This window comes from Muscardinus avellanarius (genome assembly GCF_963383645.1).
Source record: "Muscardinus avellanarius genome assembly, chromosome: 2".
Lineage (NCBI taxonomy): Eukaryota > Metazoa > Chordata > Mammalia > Rodentia > Gliridae > Muscardinus > Muscardinus avellanarius.
The window spans coordinates 29,003,509-29,025,695 of NC_137787.1; the positions used below are offsets into that span (position 1 = coordinate 29,003,509).

Consider the following 22,187-nt stretch of genomic DNA (forward strand, 5'->3'; position numbering starts at 1 on the left):
TTTCCACAAACAGGAATTTTGGACATTTTTAGATTGGTTTTATTTTTACAGGCAAATCAGAATGGAACCATAATCATTTGATTTTTTTTTCAGAGAAAAGAAACATAATTTGCACTTCTATTTGTAAATTTCAAATGCTTATAATGATTAAGAAAAAATAGGTAGAAACATAAACTCATGGATATTTTAAAACTTCAAGATTTTACCTTGATGGTAGCTTTAATGATTTTTTTAAAAAAAAAAAAACATGTTAGGCACAAGTATAGTATATGAAGTCAGAGATGACTTGCTCTTATCCTAAATTAAATTAAACTTTTTGGAATGAATAGAAAACAGAGTTAGTGGAGGAAGAATGTTCAATACTTAATATGAAGAAAATACAGTCATAAGAGATACTAAGCTTCCATGTTGGTTGCTCCCTTTCTTTCTTGGATATTTGTTTTGGGAAGAGCCTGCCTAGGTGTCACATGCAGCCTCAGGAGTGGCTGTGATTGATGGATAGTGAAGAACGGAGGCTTCTTGCCAACAGCCATCTGCCAAGCTTGAAGGCAGCTCTTCTACCCTGGTCACGTCTTCAGAAAACTGAAGTCTTGGCCAATGTCTCGAGAGACGCTGAGCCACAGTCACTTAGCTAAGTTGTTTCTGTATTTAATGAACATTGGAAACTCTATGAGATAATAAATGTGTGTGTATGTGTGTGGGGGGGGGTACTAGGGGTGGAATCCAGTGGCTTTTCTACCTCCAGGCTATCCTCAGAGACCTATTTTATATTTTTATTTGAAAACAGGGTCTCACTAAGTAGCTGAGAGCCTCACTAAGTAGCTGAGGCTGGCTTTGCACCTGTGCGATCCTCCTGTCTCAGCCTCCCAAGCACTGGGATTACACGTGTGCACCACCACACCCAGCTCTTGTTTTTTAAATATACTTTTATCGGTGCTTTATAGTTTCATATCATAACGCAGTTCATAGTGATATTGACATATATGCACATGGTGCTTGATGGGCTTTTCCCTAGCTCCCTGCTCGTTAATTTTAAAAATTGGGGAAATTTGTTTTACAGTAAGCAATAACTACTGAAGATTTTGGTAACAAGGAAAAACCCTAAATTTTGAGAATGGCTGTGGATCCCTAAAGGATATAGGATCAGTAAACTCTTTGAGGAATTTGTTTTCTAAAAAGTCTAAATTTCCTTGCACAGATTGTAAGTAGACATTTTAAAGTTTGAGTTAGGCTGCTGGTAAGTCAGCTTAATGAGAAGTCAGAAGCGTGCTACTGGAAACTGGAGAAGGGGATCTTCATCATGTAGCAGCAGAGATTTGCTTGCTATAATGTCGAAAGATAAAAAAAATGTGTCTAACAAACTGGCTCACCTAATACAGAAGATTTTCAATCAAGTGTGGAAGATGCTTTCTGATTTCTTCTTGTGATTAGAGTAAATTGGGAGAGAAAACATATGAGTCAAAGGAAGAACTATTAAAAGGTAATTAGGTAGGACTTGGTAATATTGAAAATTCTGAGCCTTTCTAGATAGTAAATGATGCTAAAATTAAGGAATGGTTCAAGCAAACAAAATCTAGGGAGCCACTAGGGAAACATGGTCTGAAGATGTAGCCATGGGCAAAGCTTCAGTTATATGTTAAAATTCACAATGATCAAAAGTCATAACCCAGAATACTGTTTTATCAGATAAGGTGCTCTAAAGACTTTGACAATGTAATTTAAATCTCAATCTGTCTCTGTGTGCTTGTGTGTGTGTTTTTGTGATTTCAAAGAACTTGAGGGTGTTACTCTTTTATGGAATTTCAAATAAAATGTGATGATGTGAATGAACAGTTCTTTCCAAATCTATTATTCTACTTGTTATAAGTTGTTTATGTAGTCAAAAATGAAAAAGTGAGCTGGGCGTGGTGGTGCACACTTGTAATCCCCATGCTTGGGAGGCAGAGACAGGAGGATCGCACAGGTTCGAAGCCAGCCGCGCTGGCTTAAGAGACCCTGTTTCCAAATAAAAGGATAAAAATAGGTCTGGGAGTGTATCACAGAGGTAGAAGGGTTTCCAGGAACCCCAGTACCACCAAAAAAAAAGAAAGAAAAAGTGAGAATTTTTGGAAGAATAAGATACAACTTTATTCTATATTATATATAAAAATAATTAAGAGAAACACATATACAAAATTAATAATGTTTATATATACCTGATGGACTAATGAATTTTATTTATTTATTAATATTTTGCACATTTAAATAATTTTTATAATTAGCATCATCAAAAGGATTTGTGGGTGTGGATTTTTTCTATTCTAGTAGACTCCAATATGATTCATCATGAACCTATGAAGTTTTTAACATAATTATATCAGTGAAAATACAAAATGCAATAAAGGTTTTGGGTTCCCAAAATTTTACTAGCAAGAAGGAAGCTAAGAAAATGATTCAACTTTAAACATATGTCCTCTTTCTCAAAAAAGGAAAGCTGACTTAGAGGATAGAATCAATAGCCCAGAAGGTTGAGCCAAGGGTCATGGCCAAAGGTGGGACTGAGTTCTAATCCGAGAGCTTCCAGTATGTTTCCGGGGGAATTTCAGAACTGCTATGAGCTAGTGCCTCTCATTTCTCCCTTTCAATATACATACCCATTGCAGTTATCTTCTGCTTATTTCACTATTCTATATTGAGTGTGTTGGGTGCAGATAACTCATCTCTTTAGCCCACAGTTACTTTCAATACTTTGAAAAAAATATGTATGTAATGGACTAGGAGACAGCAATACTGCGTATAGAAATACTAGTTTGGAAACAGTTGCAGATATTCGAGTAGAAAATGATAAGGTTCTGAACTAAGAAAATATGAGATTGGAAAGAAGGGAAAGGACTTGAGAGATTTGAGAAGACATACCGTAAAAGAATTGGGGGTGAAGTGAACCTCATATTTTTGTCTAGGGTATCTGAGTTAATAGTGGTGCCATCTACCAACAAAGAAATAAATGAGTATTTAAATAATACTGTGAATGTAAAGACTAACACTGATTTTTACATGTAGATATCCAGAAACAGATAGTTTTTCTTGCTACTCTCTTCAATTGGTATCCTGAGTAACTACCTACCTTTCCCTCAAATCTGATTAATTATGCTCTTGATAACTTTGAGTGCCATTATTGTCCTCAAATAAAATAAAAGCCTGTGGAAGTGGGGTGATTACTTTGGAATATGTGGAAAGGCAATATCAAAAACATGTGCATATCTTTAAAAAAATATATGCAGAAAGACCTTTAGAGAACCACCCTTGATTCCCACACACCATTTGTGATGCTGAGTGTGAGCAGGACCTGTGACTTGTTCATAACCAAGAGAATGAGGCAAAGATAATGGGATGTTATTCCCACAATTAGGTAATTTTATATGGTGAAGGTGAGATGTTGCCCTGTGGCTTTATGACATTACAAAGACTCTGAATGAGCAGACTGAAATTAGAGATGATTTATCTTCCGTGTGTGTGTGTGTGTGTGTGTGTGTGTGTGTGTGTTGCAGAGGCATTGTACCTCCAAGCTACAACCCCAGTCCTATTTTTTAGTCTTTTTATTTTTGAAACAGGGTTGTGAAGAGCCTTGCTAAGTAGCTGAGGCTGTACAAGAACCGTGATCCTCCAGTCTCCGCCTCCTGGATGCTCTTATTACAAGTTTGCACCACCATGCCGGCTCTTGTTGGTTTTGAAGAAGCAAGCTGCCACATTGTGGGATAGCCTATCAGAGGGCCATGTGGAAATGAACTGGGGGTGACCTTTAGGATCAGAGAGCAACACCCAACCAACATCCAGGAAGAAAGCAAGAATACGAGGACTGCAGTCCTCTAAATACAAGGAAGTGAATTTAGTCAACAACCTGAGGAAATTTGTAAGCACATCTCCCAGCCTGTGAGGAGTCTGTAGTCCAGGCTGATGCCCAGCTTTCAGTCTGGGCAGACTCAGGAGCAGAGGGACCAGCTAAGCCTGCCTGGATTTCTTCTCACAGAAATTATAGGACAATAAATGCATTTTGTTTTACATCACTGTTTGTTGCAATTCATTATGGAGCCATAAAAAAACACCTAATATAAGAACCATCAACAGAAATTATAGAAAAACAAAATTTGGTTGGCTATAAAAAGTAAATTCTACTAAATGGAGCTATCTAAAACTGCAATAGGCTTCACGAGAAAATCCTAAATTCTCCATTGCTCAAAGTGTTTAAGCAGTTTAATGTTATTAGTGCATTAGTGAGATGATAGGAGATAGGACTGCTGTACTCACAGGGTTCCTTCTACATTCATTTTTAATTTAATTTTTTATTTTAATTGACAAATAAGAATTACATATAGTATATGTTTATGGGGTACTGTGTGATTTTCACATGTGTTTACATTGTAGAATGATTAAATCAAGCTGATTAACAAATCCATCACCTCGCATACATATTATTTTTCTGGTGAGAACAATTTAAACTTATCTGAGAATACTTTAAACTTATCTTTTTTAGTAGTTTCAAAATATTCAATGAACTACTATTTATTATAATAATAATATATTACCATTTTGTGAAATCACTAAATTCGATTTTTCTCTCTAACAGATTTTTTTACCCTTTGGTCAATATCCCTTCTTCGCTCATCCCAGGTACTAGATGCCCATTTCCATATAAGATTCTGATGGTATAAAGTTTCCATATACACTCAAGCAGATACGTTACCAGCTCTACAACACAGTCTTTTAATCGCACCATTGGAGTTTCTACACAAAAACTCTTAACACAGCATCTAATTCATCTAATTTAGACCTCTCATGAAATCAGACATGCCTTCCACTTCCACCCTGGTTTGTTTGAATAAGAGGCCTCCATCGCACACTTCTGCAGTAAATAACCTAATCATACATTGGTGAAGAATATGTATATACATATTACCTGCATACATATTTCTGAAGAACAGAGGCTGTGAAAGTATATATATAATTTTTGGTAACTTGAAACACATTTTGTCTCAAACATGGCAGTAACGTACCTGGAATGTGATGGGCCTCTTTCCTGGGAAGTTTGTGAGGACAGACTTCCATCAAAGGAGTTTCCTCGGTGACAGCCTGAAATCGTGGCCTTGGGTGAGATGGAATCAGACTGCAATGTTTCACAGACCACCTGGAGTCCCTTTTGGAGGTGGAGATAGCAGATTAGAGTTTTTTAATATCCTCTAGAATTAGCTCCTGTATTACATAATTACATGTGTTGGAGTTCTTTTCATCATAATTATAATGTCATAGAGTATGGGATTTTGTCTTTGTCTAAAAGGAAACAGAAACCGATTTCTAGAGAGCACCCTTGTGATTCCAAGTACTATCATAAATTTTATTTCATTTTGCCCTTGATTCTTTTCTTTTTCACCTTTATATTCAGTATCTATAGAAGAGTTACGAACCTGACGATTCATGAGGATTGTACTGATACTGAGGAGAACCGAGTGGAGGTGTGAGGCTACAGACCAGCTCCAGGTCAAATGAAAGCGAGCAGAGGAGACAGGGGTGCAAAGTTCAAGTCTTGGTCACCCATCAGAGGGGGCGCAATACATTTTTCAGCTGTAAGTAATGACCTTTATTCTAACTTGTAAGCACACACTGAGCACTTTTAATTACATTTAGATGATCCATTGTATTATAGATTAAAGGCTTTACTAAAGTATAAAGACCTTTAAAAATCTATCATAATAGCCTTTTAACTTTCTATTTTCATACATGAAATAAAGGCATGATTCAACCATGATTTTTAGAAAAACAAATACAGTTAGAAACTTCATGAAATAAGTTTTCTGACTTAAAGAATCCATTAGCTTAATGGCCAGCTTAATGAAGCCCCCAGCAACTTACTGAGACCTTGTATCAAAACAGAAATAACAAGGGGTAGATGTTTAGATCTCCAGTATAAAAAAAAAAAAAAGCATGAGGCTCTGGTTCAATTCCAATACCACACACAGACAAAAAATTTCAGATAGCCAGGTATGGTGGCACTCACTTGTAATCCCAATACTTGAGAGACTAAGACAGGAGGACCATAGGCTCAGGGCCAGCTCCTTAGTGAGATATTGTTTCAAAATAATGAATAAAAAATAGGGCTTGGGGTGTAGCTCAAAGGTAGAATGTCTCTGGGTTTAATCCCTAGTACCCCCAACATACACACAAAAATGCAGATAAACCTGAACCTTGAACTCAAATATTTACATTTAAGTTTTAAGATTGGTAAGTATGGGTTAGAACAGCATGTGAAAGAGAACAAAAGCCAAGCCACAAAATACAAGCCACAAACTACCAGATATCCGATTTTAAATTTAGAACCCACACTAAAAAATCAGGAAGGAGGAACAGGTGAAACAACTTTTTATAAGATCTCTGTGTCACTCCGAAGTATCATTTCAACATGTAATCTATATAAAAGTATTGATAAGATGTTTACATTTCTTTCATACTATTCTTTCAAAATCTAGAATACATTTTACAGAGTTGGTTCAGAATAGCCATATTTCAAAGGTACAGTAGTCACAGGAGCATAGATGCTACCCTTTGGACAGGGAAAGTTTAGCCTTACTAGATTAAGAGTCCACAGGAAATTGAGCTTCCCTTGGGTTCTTAAAAGGATAAAATTTAGACAGGCAATAAGGAGGAAAGAGAGCATTTCAGAGAGAGGAAACAGAATCGTCTGAGCAAAGACTAATTAGCTAAGATGAGGCTGCTTCACATTTTAGAAGCAATGCTTCACTGCCTGAAGGGGCAACCAGAGAGAAGGTTGCTTAGGAGGTCCTGTGTGATGGAAAAACAGCAATGCAGGGAGAGAGGTTTATTCTTGAGGTAATGGTCAAGGATCCTTTATCAGTTCCCAAAGAAGAAGAGATATGATCAAAGGAGGGCACCTTGCATTTACTAGGTCTGGTGAAAAGATAAGTTAATAAGTAAATGGTGCATTAGGAAGATTAGTCAGGCATTATTAAGTGGAATTTATGTTTCCAACCAGAAAGGCTAGAGGTAGAAAATTCAATTAGGTGCTTAAAGATGCGGTCGAGAGATGTGGTTCTAGATTTAGAGGGCAGAAGTGGGCATATAGAATAAAGAGCACATCTTGGCGACTAGGAAAAGAAACAATACGACTCCACTGAAAATAAAATACAGAGAATTAAGTGGAAAAAACGTGAGATTTGCATATTTCATTGTATTTATGTCATCACTTCTAAGACACTACTTATTTTATGCACCACTGAGAAAAAAGACCCCATTAATTAAATTAGAACACTTGACTTCTTATCAATGAAGACTTTCACCCATATTTATTGAAAGAGCTATTTTAGTCTTAGCATAGATTGTGACTAGATATATCTCCAATGTATATGTATAAGGAGACTATAAGTGAAATAAACTGGCATGGGTTTTCCTAAAGTCTCATCGTATTTATAATTTTCAACTCAGAGCTGTTAATATTTTAGTTTCTCCAAAGAATAATTTCTTCTGTGTCAAGCGTGTTAAAAGTGCGCTATTATCATCTCTGACTGACCCTGGAGTGGCAAATGTCCATGCTACACCAATTCATGGTACACAAGGACAACCATAGCAAGACTGCTACCAGGGAGGGAGATTATAAGAGACCAATGATTTTCAAATACACTCAGTTTTAAAGGCGTTAAATGTGAAAAAAAAATCCTAAAGCCTATCAATCACAGTGTTAGCAATTGTTCAGTAAATTGTAGATGTACCAGGATTCTAAAATTTCCAGCTTGGAGGTAAAAAGGATAACGATATTCCTGACACTGACACATCAATTGGAAAGAGGATCCAATTTTGATGGAAAGCAGTAAGTTTTACTTTGCACATGTTGAACTGCAAGTGCAGGCAGGTCATCTAATAGCAAGTTAAGTTAATAGCAGTATACATTTCTGCATGGCCTTCATCTACCCTGGCTTTTGTTTCTTTCCTTCATAAACCAAATGTGACAAATTTACATTGAATTATATTATGTTTTATTTTGCATCTTCTGTTTATGTGGGTAGGTTGAATTCCTCATTAAACTTTCCATTCCTTAGGGAGTAAGGCTGCATCTGACAACTCCCTTCTACTCTTTCCTCCCATCCCCTGAGACACTATTAAACCCACATTAGGGTTACCTAATAAACATTAGAGGATTCAATAACTAACTGAGAACAAGATGATACCTTACTTAATGGGCAATGAATGATGATAACTAACACTTACTGTTGTATGCTAGCCATTGAAATAAAGCCCTAGTCATCACATATTGATCATTGAGATAAAACACCAGCCATACATTGTCTTGTTTCAACACTTCTACATTTCTGGAAAATGCATAAAATTTATTTTCATATTTGACTGATAAAAGAACTGAAGCCGTTAAAAGTTGTACTTCCCTGGGGAAAGTAGAGGACTTCAAATTAGGTAGCATGACTCTAGAACTGGTCTTATCCTCCACAGTATACATAAAAAAAATTCCTTTCTCTTTCCTCACAGTTCAAATACACTAACCTCCTGATGCTGTGTGTCTTGATTTGGTGATTCACAGGTCTGACTTTGACTGTTGATAGGAGAACTTCTCTTGGCTAGAAAGATGAGAGAAATTCCATCATGCATTTTCTGAGATTCTAAGTTCATTTTATCTCATAAGTTCATTTCATTTTCAAATAAAAACTCAATTGAGTAGATTGTTATCTCAAAAGAATCCATCAAATAACAAATATTTTAAGAGAAACCAGTAAGCAATTCCCAAATATCTTAGCATTTCTATATCGTCAAGGTAGATATTCTCCCCTCTCATCTGACTCAGGTTAAGGTGCAAAGAAGTTGACAATAGTAAGAATAATGTTAGCAACATCTCCTTATCACCTACAATCTACCAATTCTCTTCTGAGCATTTTACATATGTTGAATAATTCAACCTTTTCAATAACCCTATAATACTGCTCTATAATTGCGCTCATTTTACAGATGCAGGCACAGGAAGTTTAACTTCCCCAGTTTAACTGGGTAGCTCCATGAAGGCTCCACTCAGGCTGTCTGATTCCAGAGCTTTTGCTTTAACCACCAAGACTCAGGTCAGCTACGTCTCTATTTTTGGATCAGGAACAGTGTGAAACTAAGACGCCAATGCTTCACTTGAGTGGCAAGTGATCTGGTGCTGAGGAGGGAAGGGATTTGCCGAGGAGGCTCGCAGCACTGCTCTTCTTGGTCATGCTGCTGAAGCAGAGTCTAATTTACCCTTGGATGCCGGCACCATTTCTAGTCCACAGGCATGAAGGGAAAGACATTAAGAATGTACACCATCCAGATGCAAAGGAAGGTGAGGTAAAGAGCCCAGGTGCTTTCATGGAAGGACACAGGTTCTTAGTAATTTTTATATAGGTGTTAAAAAATCTATTATATATTAAGCAGAAAAAGAGAGATGGGGTGGGTGAGAGTAGCTCAATGGCTGAATGCTTGTAGCATGTATGAGGCCCTGGGTTTGATCCCCAGTACCACACACAAAAAAGAGAACCCTAAATTTGAAGTGGCTGCCCCATTCGCATAGAAAAGCGATAAAAAGACTTAAAAATTAAAAAAAATTAAATTTCTTTAATCAGTATGCCATAAAAACATAGTTTTTTTTACTAATAACTTTTACATACTTGAGCACATTTTACTCTTTTCTCTCATATCTATGGTCTTTAGTTTTTGAAGAAACATCTTAAATCTTCAGTTTTGTGGAATCCCAAATAATTAACCTTATTCTACACATAGAATCTGAAGTAGCTTCCCAGCTGAGTATGGTGGTGCATACTTGAAATCCTAGTACTTGGGAGGCTGAGACAGGAAGATCATATGTTCTAGGGTTCCAGAAGAGTCTCAGCAACTTGGTGAGGTCCATTAACAACCTAGAGAGACCCTGTTTTAGAATAAAAATAAAGTGGGGCTGGGGGTATAGCTCAGAGGTGGAATATGACTGGGTTCAACATCCAGTACCCCTCCCCCCACATACACAAAGTAGCTTCCTGGTTATGAGGCCTTTACTTTTTTAGTTGCTTGATATTAGAAACTATGACAGACTATCACCCTTGAATTATAATATACTTCAGGAGTTAATGTTTCACATATATGTGAGGTGTGGGGTTAATCTGCTTTTACTATTGAAAAATTTCATTCTCCTATTGAATATGTCACTATAATCATTTTATCAGATATGTGAATAATATGGCACTTTCTGGTTACACAATTCCTTAACATATTATATATCTTGCAAGGTTGTGTTAGGTTATAGAGGAAGAATTATGTAAGAATTTGCTTATAGTGTGCTTCCATTTATAGAGCTTTTTACATGCATAATTCTCCATCATTTGCACAAAACCTTATGAAGTTAGAAAACCATCTACATATATGTGTGCATAAAAACTTAGTATATATACATATATATGTGCTTCTGTAAATTTAAAATTTTTTTGTTACTGATGCTAAAACAAAAATAAAGCTGGTAACAGAAGGATGGAATTTATGAAGCACATACTATAAAACAGACATTCTATGCTTCTTCTCCTTTACTGCTTTCTAAGATGCCCTGTAAGCATCTCTATTTTACATTAATGGAAATACTGAGGAAAGATAGGTACAGCAAGAGATAGATTTGGAGTGAAGTATGAGCTGACTGTGCACTTTTCAATCTCTCATACTGTGCTCATTCCCTAATTCAGTAGCACTATCTTATTAGATGATTCCTGAGGGAAAATGCTGTGGTAGCAATATATCACTAAAGTGGGACTCTTAACAGACCCCTTACTTTATCTATCATGACAATGATAGAATAATCATCATAATAATAGCTACTGCTTACTTAGGATGTGCCAAGCATTTTCTAAGATGATATATATATATATATATCATATATTTCCCATAATAATCCTGTAAGTGCTATCATATGACATCTTCATTCCCATTTTACAGTTGAAGAAACTGAGGCCTGAGACATTTACACATACCAAAAGTTATATAACAGAAAGCACCTGTCCCTGGTTTGAGGTTTCTCCTAGTGTGAATAAGACCCGTACCCGGGACACCTAGATGATTCTCCAAAGAAATGCCTCTCTTTTTAGCTTCCAAGGGCAAACTTTCCTATGAGCCTTGCTCCCATGAGGGGATCCGCCAATACTACCCCACGGTTGAGTCACGAACCTGTAATGATGTTCCTGATGGGCTTTACCAGTGCCGTGAAGCCAGAGACTTCGGGCTGTCTGTGTTCCCACATAGGCTGCCATATTACAAGTCCACTGGCCAGTCGGAAGGTGAGGTCTGATTCCTGGGGGCAGAAAAGACCTATATCCAGTAACTGGCTTGAAAGAACTAGTTGAAGGGGCCAGTCGATTCACCTACAAGGTTGTTTTCAGAGTGGATTAATCTGCCAAGCTTTCTTCCATGCAAGGGTGAACCAATGAACCTAAGTTATCCCTGAAATTGCTATACAAATCACAGGAGTCTGCTTTACAAAAAAAAAAGTATTCAGAATGTATCTTTGGGCAAAGCAGGGAACACACAAATTATTGTTTTGTCTTCAGTGAGTGAGATCTATTTAATCCAAGAATCTCAGCAGGTCTCTTTAGTCGTGGTTGCCATTATAATTCTTAATTATTTCATTGGCCTTATTTCTTCCTAATAAGGCAATATCTTCATATGCTGGGCAATTTTGGTTTTCTAATCTTCAGTCCATCGCTCTTGCATTTCATGGAATTGGGTAAACATATTCTGACCCTTCATAGTGTGTTAGCTTGTAATTTTGTTCTCTTAATTTTTATATCCTTGACGGCAGGGGCAGATCAAGCTTCCTTCCTCTTAGCCCCCCGACATCATCACAGCACTTAATACAGCATTAGGAATTGTGTGCATAATAGATAAAGACTTGCTGAACTGGGCTCACTTTACAACCCAGGTTCACACAATTTATCTAAAATTGAAGGCTTCTTCCAGAAACACATTCTTTGCTCATTGTTTTATTATTTTGAGAGGCCAAGGTATTTAAAATGCGATCTCATATTGTGTAAGTACATACACGACATTGTTATATTACATTTTAAATGCCCCAGCTTCTCAAAACAGTGTAAAGATGGAAGCACTGAATGCAATCACAGATTAATGAGCACACCTGACAACCAGGAATTCACTTAAGACAGTGATTTGCAACCTCAACTTGCATATTATTATCACCCAGGGAACTTTTAAAATAAAGGAGCTCAGGCCTCTCTCCCCTCCCCTCCCCAGATCCATTAAATTGGAATCTGTGAAGTTTTCTCCAGTTCCCTGTGATGACTCTGAACATGAAGCCATAGCTGAAAACCATCAAGCTAGAAGGATAAGAAACGGGAAGAAATTGAAAAAATAGAAAAAGAAAAGTGATTCTGTAAATGGTAAATCAGTGCAGCTGACTATCAAGAACCTTCAGCTAAAAAGGGTAATAAAATCCCCCAAAGAGTTCACACATTGCTAGAGAGGGTAAGAAGAGAGGGCTCTTCTACAAAGCTGAAGGCTAACTGGCGTCCTGGCATCAGTAGCAGCAGGGCCCCAGCAGTTCCCACAATGGAAAAGCCTCTAGGGCTCCCTCTGGGAGTACTAGGACAGCTCACGAAGCATTTGGTCAAATTTATCCACATTTATTCTGCAGATATTTATAGAACACATACTGAGTACCTGGTACAATTCTAGGTTATTGCATACAATGGGGAACAAAGCACACAAAAGTCCCTGCTCATTGGTGCAAAAGAGAAATAGAGCAGGCAAAAGGAACATGTCAGGCCAGGAACTGACATCTTAGGAAGGCCAAGGGAACCATAGCAAGAAAGTGACTTCTGAGATAAAATCTAAAAAAAAAGGGGGGGGAGGTGCTTCATGTAGGTATGTCTAGGAAGAGGTTTCCCATGGAAGGGGATCAGTATGTGCAAAGGCCCTGTTTCCCTAGTGTCAAAAACCAACCAGAAAACGTGTGCCTGGAATCAAGAGAATGAGAGAAGTGTAGGAAAAAATAAAAGTCAGGGAAATCATCAGGTGCCAGGTAGTTTACTGCCCAAAGGATATAGGAAGCACTTCAGCAATTACTGAGTTGGAAGGGAAGCCACTGAGGGCCTCTGAGGGGCAGAGTGACATGACCAGACTTTAAAATAGGATCACTCAGGCTACTGGGAATAGTTTGAGAAAGGACAGAGGTGGAAGGAGAAACAAGTTAGCAACCTACTGTTATGTCTGTGAAGGAGGATAGAAGAGGGAGAGCAGAGTAAACTGCAAGAGCATATGGAATGGCTCCGGAGGCTGGATCATGAAGTGGCCAGCAGAGATTGACAGTTGATAAGTCAGAAAGGAATTTAAGCCCTAGATCATGCTTGATCTTGCACACCATGGTTAACATATTGGACATTATCTTGATTCAGATGAAGAACCAATAACAATTTTTAAGTAGCAAAGAATGTATGAAGATTTGTGTTCAGAAGCTTGATATAAAAACAAAACTTTCAGCCAGGCGTGGTGGCATGAACCTGTAATCCCAGTACTTGGAAGGCTGAGACAGGAGGATTGCAGTTTTGAGGGCAGCCTCAGCAACTTTGTGAGACCTTCAGCAATTCAGTGAGACCTTGCTTCGAAATAAAAAATAGGAAAGGCTGGGGATGTAAGTTGGAGATACAGTGCTCCTGGGTTTAACTCCCTAGTACTCCATAAAAATATAATATGATACAGTATAATGAAACTTCTCATGTCATGGCTTGCTATAAAATCATACAAAGAAAGGGAAATGAAATATGGAAATACCATTTGAAGCCCACCCTCATCTCACCTCAATCCCACCTAGGCCCTAGTTATTGCTCACCTTGATCCTGTGCACTAGAGGGGCAAACAGAAACACAAAGAGCTCCACGGTCGCCATAGAGTTCTGGAAGATCTTCCTCCGGTTGTTCTCTTCCTCATCGTTGGAGCTGCTGTGGCAAGGCTGCCCTGGAGAACCCTGGTTTTCAATCTGGTGGATGAAGGCGCTGCTGCTGCCACCCCAGCTGGAGCCTCGGTCTGTGCCCCCAAACCGCTCACTGCTGCAGTCCTGGGGGGCCTCTAAGAGCATCCAGTGCAGGGTATGAAGGAGTTTTGTCTCAGCAACACCCAGCTTGTCCTGGTGGCCTGTATGGAACAACCATACAGCCAAGTGAAGGCAACAGTGGTGATCAGAGTGATGAAGGTCAACTTCGATCTATGAAGGGCATCTCTGCTTTGCTCTCAGGCTCAGTTTCCTGGGAGACATTAGCATTTTTCTATATGTCTAACAACTACCGTTGGTGGGATGCATTCTTGTTTTGTGGTGTTTCTTACTGGCTGCACTCTCTGCAGACTATCATGCTGTCCTGTAAATAGAACCTGCAATCACATCTCATCAGTCAGATACCCGTATATATTTCCAAGCAGGCAGCAGAGTGGTTCAAAGTGTACGCTCCAGAGATAACCATTCTATTTTAGACAACTTGACCTCAAAAGATCCATCTATGAAGGTAATATCTGAACAGAGACCCAAATGAGGAAACACAGTGGAATGGAGAACATGTACTGTAGCATGGGACAAATGGCCAGGACATATTGCCAGATGAGAAAAGCAATTTACAAAATAATGTGTGTGCATGCAGATGTGAGTGCGCACACACACACTTACACAGAGTACTATGAAACTGGGGAAATGTCTAAGGAGATATACCAAATTCATGTGCTTGGTGGCTTCAGGACTTAGAAAAGGCAAAGAGGGAATCTCTGACTGAGACTCAGGCAGGTGAGAGCCTTTAGCTTACTTAAAATATCTGAATGTTGAAGAGGAGCATTATTTCCATATGATTTGTGAAAGTAAAGACAAGAGACCAGTTCACTCATTGGTAAAATGAGAATGATGACAGTGCAGATGTGAGGAAGCTGCGGGGAGAATAAAACGAGGTAATGTGTGCACAGTGCCTGGGATGATAGTAGCCACCCCATGCATGCATAAAGGACGTCGGTATGTAGTAAACAAGTAATCAGGCACACCCACCTAGCTTGTTCCGGTTCGAAAGCAGGGTGGCGGTGCAGTGCAGAACGTGCGGCAGCGCAGCCTGCACCAGCTCCCATCTGGAAATGCTCTGGATGGCTTCCGAGAGGGCCGGGGAGAGGCCGTGCAGCTTGTTTTCTACCAATACTCGTTCAAAAGACTACAGATTGAGGGAAAGAGCATTTAAAACAAGAGAGCTTATTGGTTAAAAAAAAAAAAAAAGGAACATCAAGGTACTATATAGCCTAAACAATACAAAGCACTGCACCAAATTTCTTTAGAGCGTCTCACATACTTGTAGACCTGTGGTGGAGCGGTCATAATTTCCTCTTACCTGCTCATTGGCAGGTTTTTGATCGCAAGTATATGGCTTGAATTATTGAACAGTCATTATTATCTGTCAAAATAAGCTTTCTATGCTAAAGAATATAGCAACACATTTAACCTCATAGGATTTTCAAATATTTTATAAGTGTTGCTGAGTCATCCAATAGGCCCATCTCAACTGTAGAACAAAATGAAATATGTTCTATGAAAGTCTTAATAGAATTGATGTCAACTTGTTCAACAGGTACTAAATAAGACATAACTCTTCTGAGAAATTTGATTTCAGGGCCTCTAATTTATTCCATGTCCTTCACAATGACCTGGCACAGAATATTCCCTAACCTATCACAGGAACCATAAAAACATACTTAATATCTGTTGAATACAGAAAGGGAGAGAAGGGCAGAAATCAGCCATTCTTGCTGCTGATTAAGTCTTCTATCCTTCCCAGAGATGCTTTCAGAGAATGGAACACTCTAGAATAAGTACAGGTTTGACCTATTTTGTTATTTCTTAATTAAAAAAAAATTCTTTAGGGTGAAGGAGAATGCTATTGAAAACTATTGAAGAAAGTGATGCTACCAAGTATTAGAATAAAGTTATTAAACATTTAATTTATAAGAACATGCTCAGAACTTGCTACCTCATGTGGTCAAGAAATGTGTGTCACTGTCTTGCAGGATTATAAGAAAAATCCAGAGTTCATTCTAACTGCATCATTGGATTATTAGGATATTTGTAATATATATATATATCTTACTACAGAGATTGTTGTTTTCAAAGAGGAAAACCAAAATTGATCTTTATAAGTGAAAGGTGCACTGAGATTTTGATGAGTAGCATAATAAGATGTCATCTTTTGTTTTCTCTTAAGAAGCAAAATAAAGGCCTTTAGATATGCTAGTGGTGCTGATGCTAATACTTTAAAATTCCTTCGTCTGAGGATTCATAAGTCATGGATGAGTTTGTTAGACACTAAAAGATTATAAAGAATTCATATAGTCTAATGACTATATATTGAAGAGGATTTGTTTTGTATTTTATAATTTCAGTGAGTTTTGGATAATGCCATTTTCTTCTTAAATGTTACTAATATAAGTGTGTGTGTGTGTGTGTGTGTGTGTGTGTGTGTGCACGCACACGCACATACATGCTGGGGCAGGGGCATTCTACTTCTGAGCCACCCCCAGCCCTATTTTTTGTTCTTTATTTTGAAACAAGGTCTCAAAGGTCTCACTCAGTAGCTGAGGCTGGAAGTGAAACTGTGATCTTCTGGTCTCAGCCTCCTGAGTACTAAGATTACAAGTGTGCACCACCATGCGCACCTAAATTTAATTTTTTATAATTGTTTAACCCCTAGAAATTGTTTTCTATATTGCTACTTATCCTTATGTATCTATCTATATGTCTAGATAAAACTTAGCTGTTTGATATTTTGTGATAATATTAAAAATGTCAGACAAATCTTTGCCCCAAAACAGAGAAAAGTCATAGTTATTTTAAACTAGTGAAATTATCATCATGGTTTAAGTGAGGCTCAGAGATTTCAAGTGTAAAGTTATTCTAACAAGTTAGATACGACAAGAAATTCCATTAGCAGGTCATTATAAGAAACTCATTTAAAAATATCCATGTGACAACGTTGAAGGACAGAATACTCAACAAATCAAATTTCTTCTTGAGAATGTGTGTGTTAAACTCCTCAGTGGCTCTTACTTCAGAGCACCTCACAGAAAGTCATTCTTGTAGCTATATGTAAATATGAATGGCAAAACCCAGGTGAGTAGTTTTCTACTTTAAGATGATAATACCTGCAAGTAGTCGTTTGTAGAAACTCCATGTTTTTAATGAAGGCTGTTTAAATCCATTTCAATTTTGCTTTATGATTTCTTGCTTCATTTTGCCAATTTGTAAAATGGCAATTTGTAAGGATATAAGATTCTCTTAGAATTTCAGGACAAGAGCACTGCGTGTGTGTGTGTGTGTGTGTGTGTGTGTGACTATGTACATGTGCATGTGCATGCACACATTACTGGGGATTGAACCCAAGAGCATTCTACATCTGAGCTATATCCCCAGCCCTATTTTAATTTATATTTTAAGACTGGATCTTGCTAGGTTGCTGCAGCTGGCCTTGAACTTGCCACCCTCTTAGCCTTTCAAGTACTGGGCCTACAGGCATAACCTACTTTGCATAAATATTAAATTGCAACTATTTTCATAATTATCTTATATCATCCATTTTCAGACTTCTAGAATGTATGCAAAACATAAAAGTAGAGAACTACGTATCATCTTGTTCAAGCAGTTCATAGGTATTCATCATATGAACGTCCATTACATGATAGCTTTGATTTTGCCCATGACCTATTTGACTTTCCACACTTGCGATGAAAGCGCCTCCCCCACCTGGATCTGTCACCTCTCTGCCCTCTCTTCTAGGACTCAGTCCCCTTCCCCCGCTTACCCTTACTTCTCATTGGGTGCTAAGGTCCTTCCACTCACAGGTCTCTCTGCTGTACCTTTGCTATGCTGTTCCTCCCTCTCTTCCTTCCTCTTTGTGCAAGCACCAATTAGTAATTAAGCTGTATCTACTCTCCATGCATAAAACAAACCCCCAACAACAGTGCTCCCCAGTCCCCTTTGTTGCTTCACTTTTCTTCTTGGTAGTGCTTATCACCATCTGGCTTACTATGGACTTTAGTGAAGTATGTATTTGTGGCCTGACCTCCCACGAGATCGTAAACACTATTGGTTTTTGTCTTTTCTCTCTCCCAGGAGTAGGACCGTGTCTGGCACACAGTAGGTGCTCGATAATATTTGCCGAGTGAGTTGATATGTACAGTCAGTATGGTTTAGTGTTTCTTTGGGTTCAAATGACCACGTGACATATGCGGAATATGCAAACAGGCATTAAAAGGTGAAAATCTCATACCACACAAGAGGCTTCATACTGCTTCCCCAGTTTAGGCCTCAAAAAGGCACTGAAAAAAATTAATAGAGATACTTGTTATAAATACAAGCAAAATTATTACTAATGTATCCTAACGGCATAATTTTTCAATGAATAAGACATGAAACTATGAAACTCAAATTTCATGCTTGTTAATGAGCAGGTGTGGAACAGCTGACGACATTTGCTTTTACACGTGTAATCGATCACATATATATAAAAAGATGCGGATCTCTATAATGTTCCGTATCCACTCTGATTTTGAAGACTTTCACCTAATCACCAATTGCCAGTAGTGGTGCGTTACTCATGTGTACAGTCCTACTAAAAACTGAAAGATGAAAATGAAGATGGCTGTAGACCATGGTTTCCAGCATCTAATTTCTTATCTGATAAATCTCTACGATAATAAGGAAACCTTCACTGCTGTTTATTAGAATAGGTGTCAGACCTGATTTTTTTTGGGGGGGGGGGGAGGGTGGAGAATCCCTTATCAAAAAATCATTCTCCTTAGGGTCTTTAATCAGGGAGACTACCGCTGGCCGGCTGAATGTGAGCAAAAATGGTTAACAAGTGGGCATAACAGACATCCACCAAACAGGAGCTGGAAAAACAACAGGTCACCGGGCTGCAATTACAGCAGGAGATGGAGGGGGAATTGGACGCAGGAGCACAGCCAGTCATAATGATCTTCCTCGCTCCCCGCCCCCTCTTCCCGGGCTCCCTGCCCTCCCACCCCCTAAATGATGTATATATTTATTCCTAAACTGCCACTCCGCTTGCGGTCAAACTTCCCTGAGATATATATTTTTTAATGCGTGTTTTTAAGCCGGTGCAGAGGGCTGCCTCTCGGGCCCCAAGAGGGAGCTGCGGGCTGCAGCGCGGCCTCGCAGCGGCCGCGGCGACCCCGCGCCCCGGGAGCGCCCCCGGCCCGGGCGCCCCCTGCGCCCCTCACCTGGTTTGGCGCCACAGGAAGGTCTGGATGGGCAGCGGGATGCCGCGGCCGCTGTCCTGCTCCTGCCCCTCGGAGCTCTTCCGCTTCACCATGATGGTGGCTCCCGGGAGCCCGACTGCAGGACCCAGCGCTGGCTCCTCGCTAGCCAGCGCCGCCGCCTCCTCCCGCGGCTCCCCCCAACTCTCATCCCCTCCTTCCCTGAGGCAGAGCCGGCTCTCTCCGCCCCGATCCCCCGTGCTCGCCTCCCCCCACCCCTCCCCGCGCGTGGAACATGGCTGCGGGAGGAGGGGCGCTCGGGGGAGCCGGCCGCCGCGCCGCCCCCGCGCCCGCTCCCGGCTTTCAGCACCACCCACCGTGGACAGCGGCCCGCGCCCGGCTGCCTGGCCGCAGAGGCCCGGCGGGCGCCGCAGGGGGGTGGCCCCGGGGGTCCGCGCTCCACATGGCGCGCGCGCCGCGGCCCCCCTCCGGGCTGCACCCCGAGTGTCCCCTGTCCTCCTGCCCAACCTCTGTGTCCCGGTACTGTCACCGTCTGGGGAGGAGGAGCTCTGGAGAACCGCAGAGCCGTCATGAACCCTGGCGTCATTTGCACCTCTAGCCAGGAGGTCAGGAGTCCACCCTGGGGCAGTAGCAGGAGAAACGCACAGGAAAATCACAAGTGCAAACCAGGAAGGGGAGAGGGCCGGGAGAGCTAGAGAAGCGTGAGAGTTCTCCGGAGCGAGCACGGGTAACCACAAGAAGTTAACCTTGCTTGTTTTGCCGCAGCAGGAATACAAAGTCCCCGAACTATCCAGTGTTGGGTATCTGTTCATTGCTAAGTGAGGAAAAAGCACTTGAGTCCTGCTGCGGGGGAAATGTTGTCCGTGGTGACACATTAAATGCACCTGGCTGGTCCTGTTCACTCCAGCCATGTCTGCCATTTTCCTCCGGTTGTAATAGCCAGGTGCCCCCATAGTTTATAAATGAATTACTTTTAGATGGATTATCTACGGGTACAACAAATAGGGTTGAAGTGAGGTGAGGTGAGGCAGTTTGATTAGAAAACAGACTCTGTGGATACATCCACTGCAAAAAAACGATCAAAGTAAACCTAGTCATATACCTTTTTGAACAAAGATATTTATATAGTTCATGAAATGAAGGACTGAAACCCGACACTTTTCTCGAAACAGAAAACACTATTCCATGTATAATCAACAACACATGAGTCTATTCCATATAAAGAAAACCATAGGTAGTTATTGATATTTGAAACCAGGAAAACTTACTTTTCACTTATTTTCTGGAAATCTTTTAATATAAATCTCAAAATATGGATCTTGAAACAAAAAACAGTCTAGATGTAGTGTATTCAGTACAGGGACCGTTAAGTACATTTTATATGCCAGACGCTCAACTGTACTGACTCCTGCTCATAAGAAACACATGGTATTGAAGGGGAGATAGAAAAGAGACGAGTTTCATGGGAAACATGAACACAGGTGGTTACTAGCAAAAGAACAAGGCAGAAAATAAAAGTAGGAGTCAAATAAAGTCTTTATATGGTAGGCTAAGAAGTTTAGAAAGGAAGGCTCTAACCAGGAAAGTAAAAGCTTCATTTCCATATAAGTGTGACATAACATGAAAGGAGATCATGTGGAGGTTGCTTGAAAAGGGCTCTAGATAGGAACGCTGCTGTGGAGACTAGGAAAATAGTCTATGATATCTTGAATCAAATAAGATGTCTGCGGATGATACTGCAGAAATAGAATTAATGGGAGTTTGTGGTCCAGTGAGCATAAGGAAAGAAAAACAGAGCAGAGCTGTTAAGAGCTTAGGTCTTGAGCCAGATGGCTTTGGCTCTAGTCCTATGGTTATCTAGATGTGATCCCTGGGGAAAGTAAAAAAACTATATCCTAGGGTCTCCAAATAATAAAACCTTCCCCATAGAGATGAGAATAAAATTTTAATACTTGTAGAGAATTTAAGGGAGTGCTTAGTCTATAGTAAGTCTTCAGAAAGTATCAGCCAAAGCTCAGAGTTTTTAGTTTTGAGCAACTGCATAAGTGGTGATCTCTTTCAAAAAGATGGAGTTGATAGGGAGAGCCATATTCTTATTTTTATATGTGTGAATGGGATCATTGAGTTTTCCTTAATCGTCTACTGGAACTCTCCAACAGCTCTCATGAAGAGGCAGATAGAAATATGCTTATCAAGTTCAAAAGAGTTAACTAGGTAAATCAGGCCAATGTTATGATTAACACCATGTAGAAAAGTTGGAAACCAAGGAATTAGGTAAAATTCAAGGTAATATATGAAAAGAGAAGAAAGGGCTCAATTTGGAAGTATAGAGACCATTGGCTTTATTGTCACAAAGGATGCTGTCAAGAGGTGACAACGTAGGACAGGATAGTGGTAGGCAAAATTCTAAGATAGTCCCCAAGATTCATATCCCTTGGTATTCACACATGTCTTCTCCTAGTTATTCAGTAAAATTCTGGTTTTGATGCCGCTATGAAGTGACTTATATAAACCTTCTAAAGTTTTCAATTTTTAACAGATTTTATTTCTTAGGACAGTTTGAGGTTTCTAGAGAAATAAATTGAACAGAAAGTAGAGAATTCCCATATACTCCCTCTCCTTCAACACTGCCTACATTAATATAGTTGGTACACTTATTATATTAATAAACTAGTATTAATACATTATTAATTAAATCCATAGTTGGCAAAAGACTTCACTGTGTTACACAGTTTTATATTTTTGCCAAATAATCCCATGTACCCATCATTGTGGTATAATACAGAATATTTTCACTGCCCCTCAAATTCCCTTTTCTCAATCTATTTATCCCTCTTCTCTTTGCCTTCCTCACCTCTTGCAACCACTGATCTTCTCATTGTCTT

The 22,187-nt window shown here is 39.5% G+C and overlaps 1 protein-coding gene across 3 annotated transcripts in view; it reads right to left on the minus strand.

Annotated features, from left to right (window-relative positions):
- The window catches only part of UNC80 (unc-80 homolog, NALCN channel complex subunit), a gene marked incomplete at both ends in the record, with an annotated part of 220,226 nt that extends 200,829 nt beyond the window's left edge, over positions 1–19,397 (minus strand). For all 3 annotated transcript variants that reach the window (XM_080689607.1, XM_080689608.1, XM_080689606.1), the window contains 7 exons: positions 5,031–5,170; positions 8,533–8,612; positions 11,209–11,332; positions 13,883–14,184; positions 15,074–15,230; positions 18,333–18,381; positions 19,306–19,397. In XM_080689607.1, the coding sequence (XP_080545733.1) occupies positions 5,031–5,170; positions 8,533–8,612; positions 11,209–11,332; positions 13,883–14,184; positions 15,074–15,230; positions 18,333–18,381; positions 19,306–19,397 (944 nt within the window). The remainder of the gene's footprint in view (positions 1–5,030; positions 5,171–8,532; positions 8,613–11,208; positions 11,333–13,882; positions 14,185–15,073; positions 15,231–18,332; positions 18,382–19,305) is intronic.
- Positions 19,398–22,187: the final 2,790 nt, after the last annotated feature.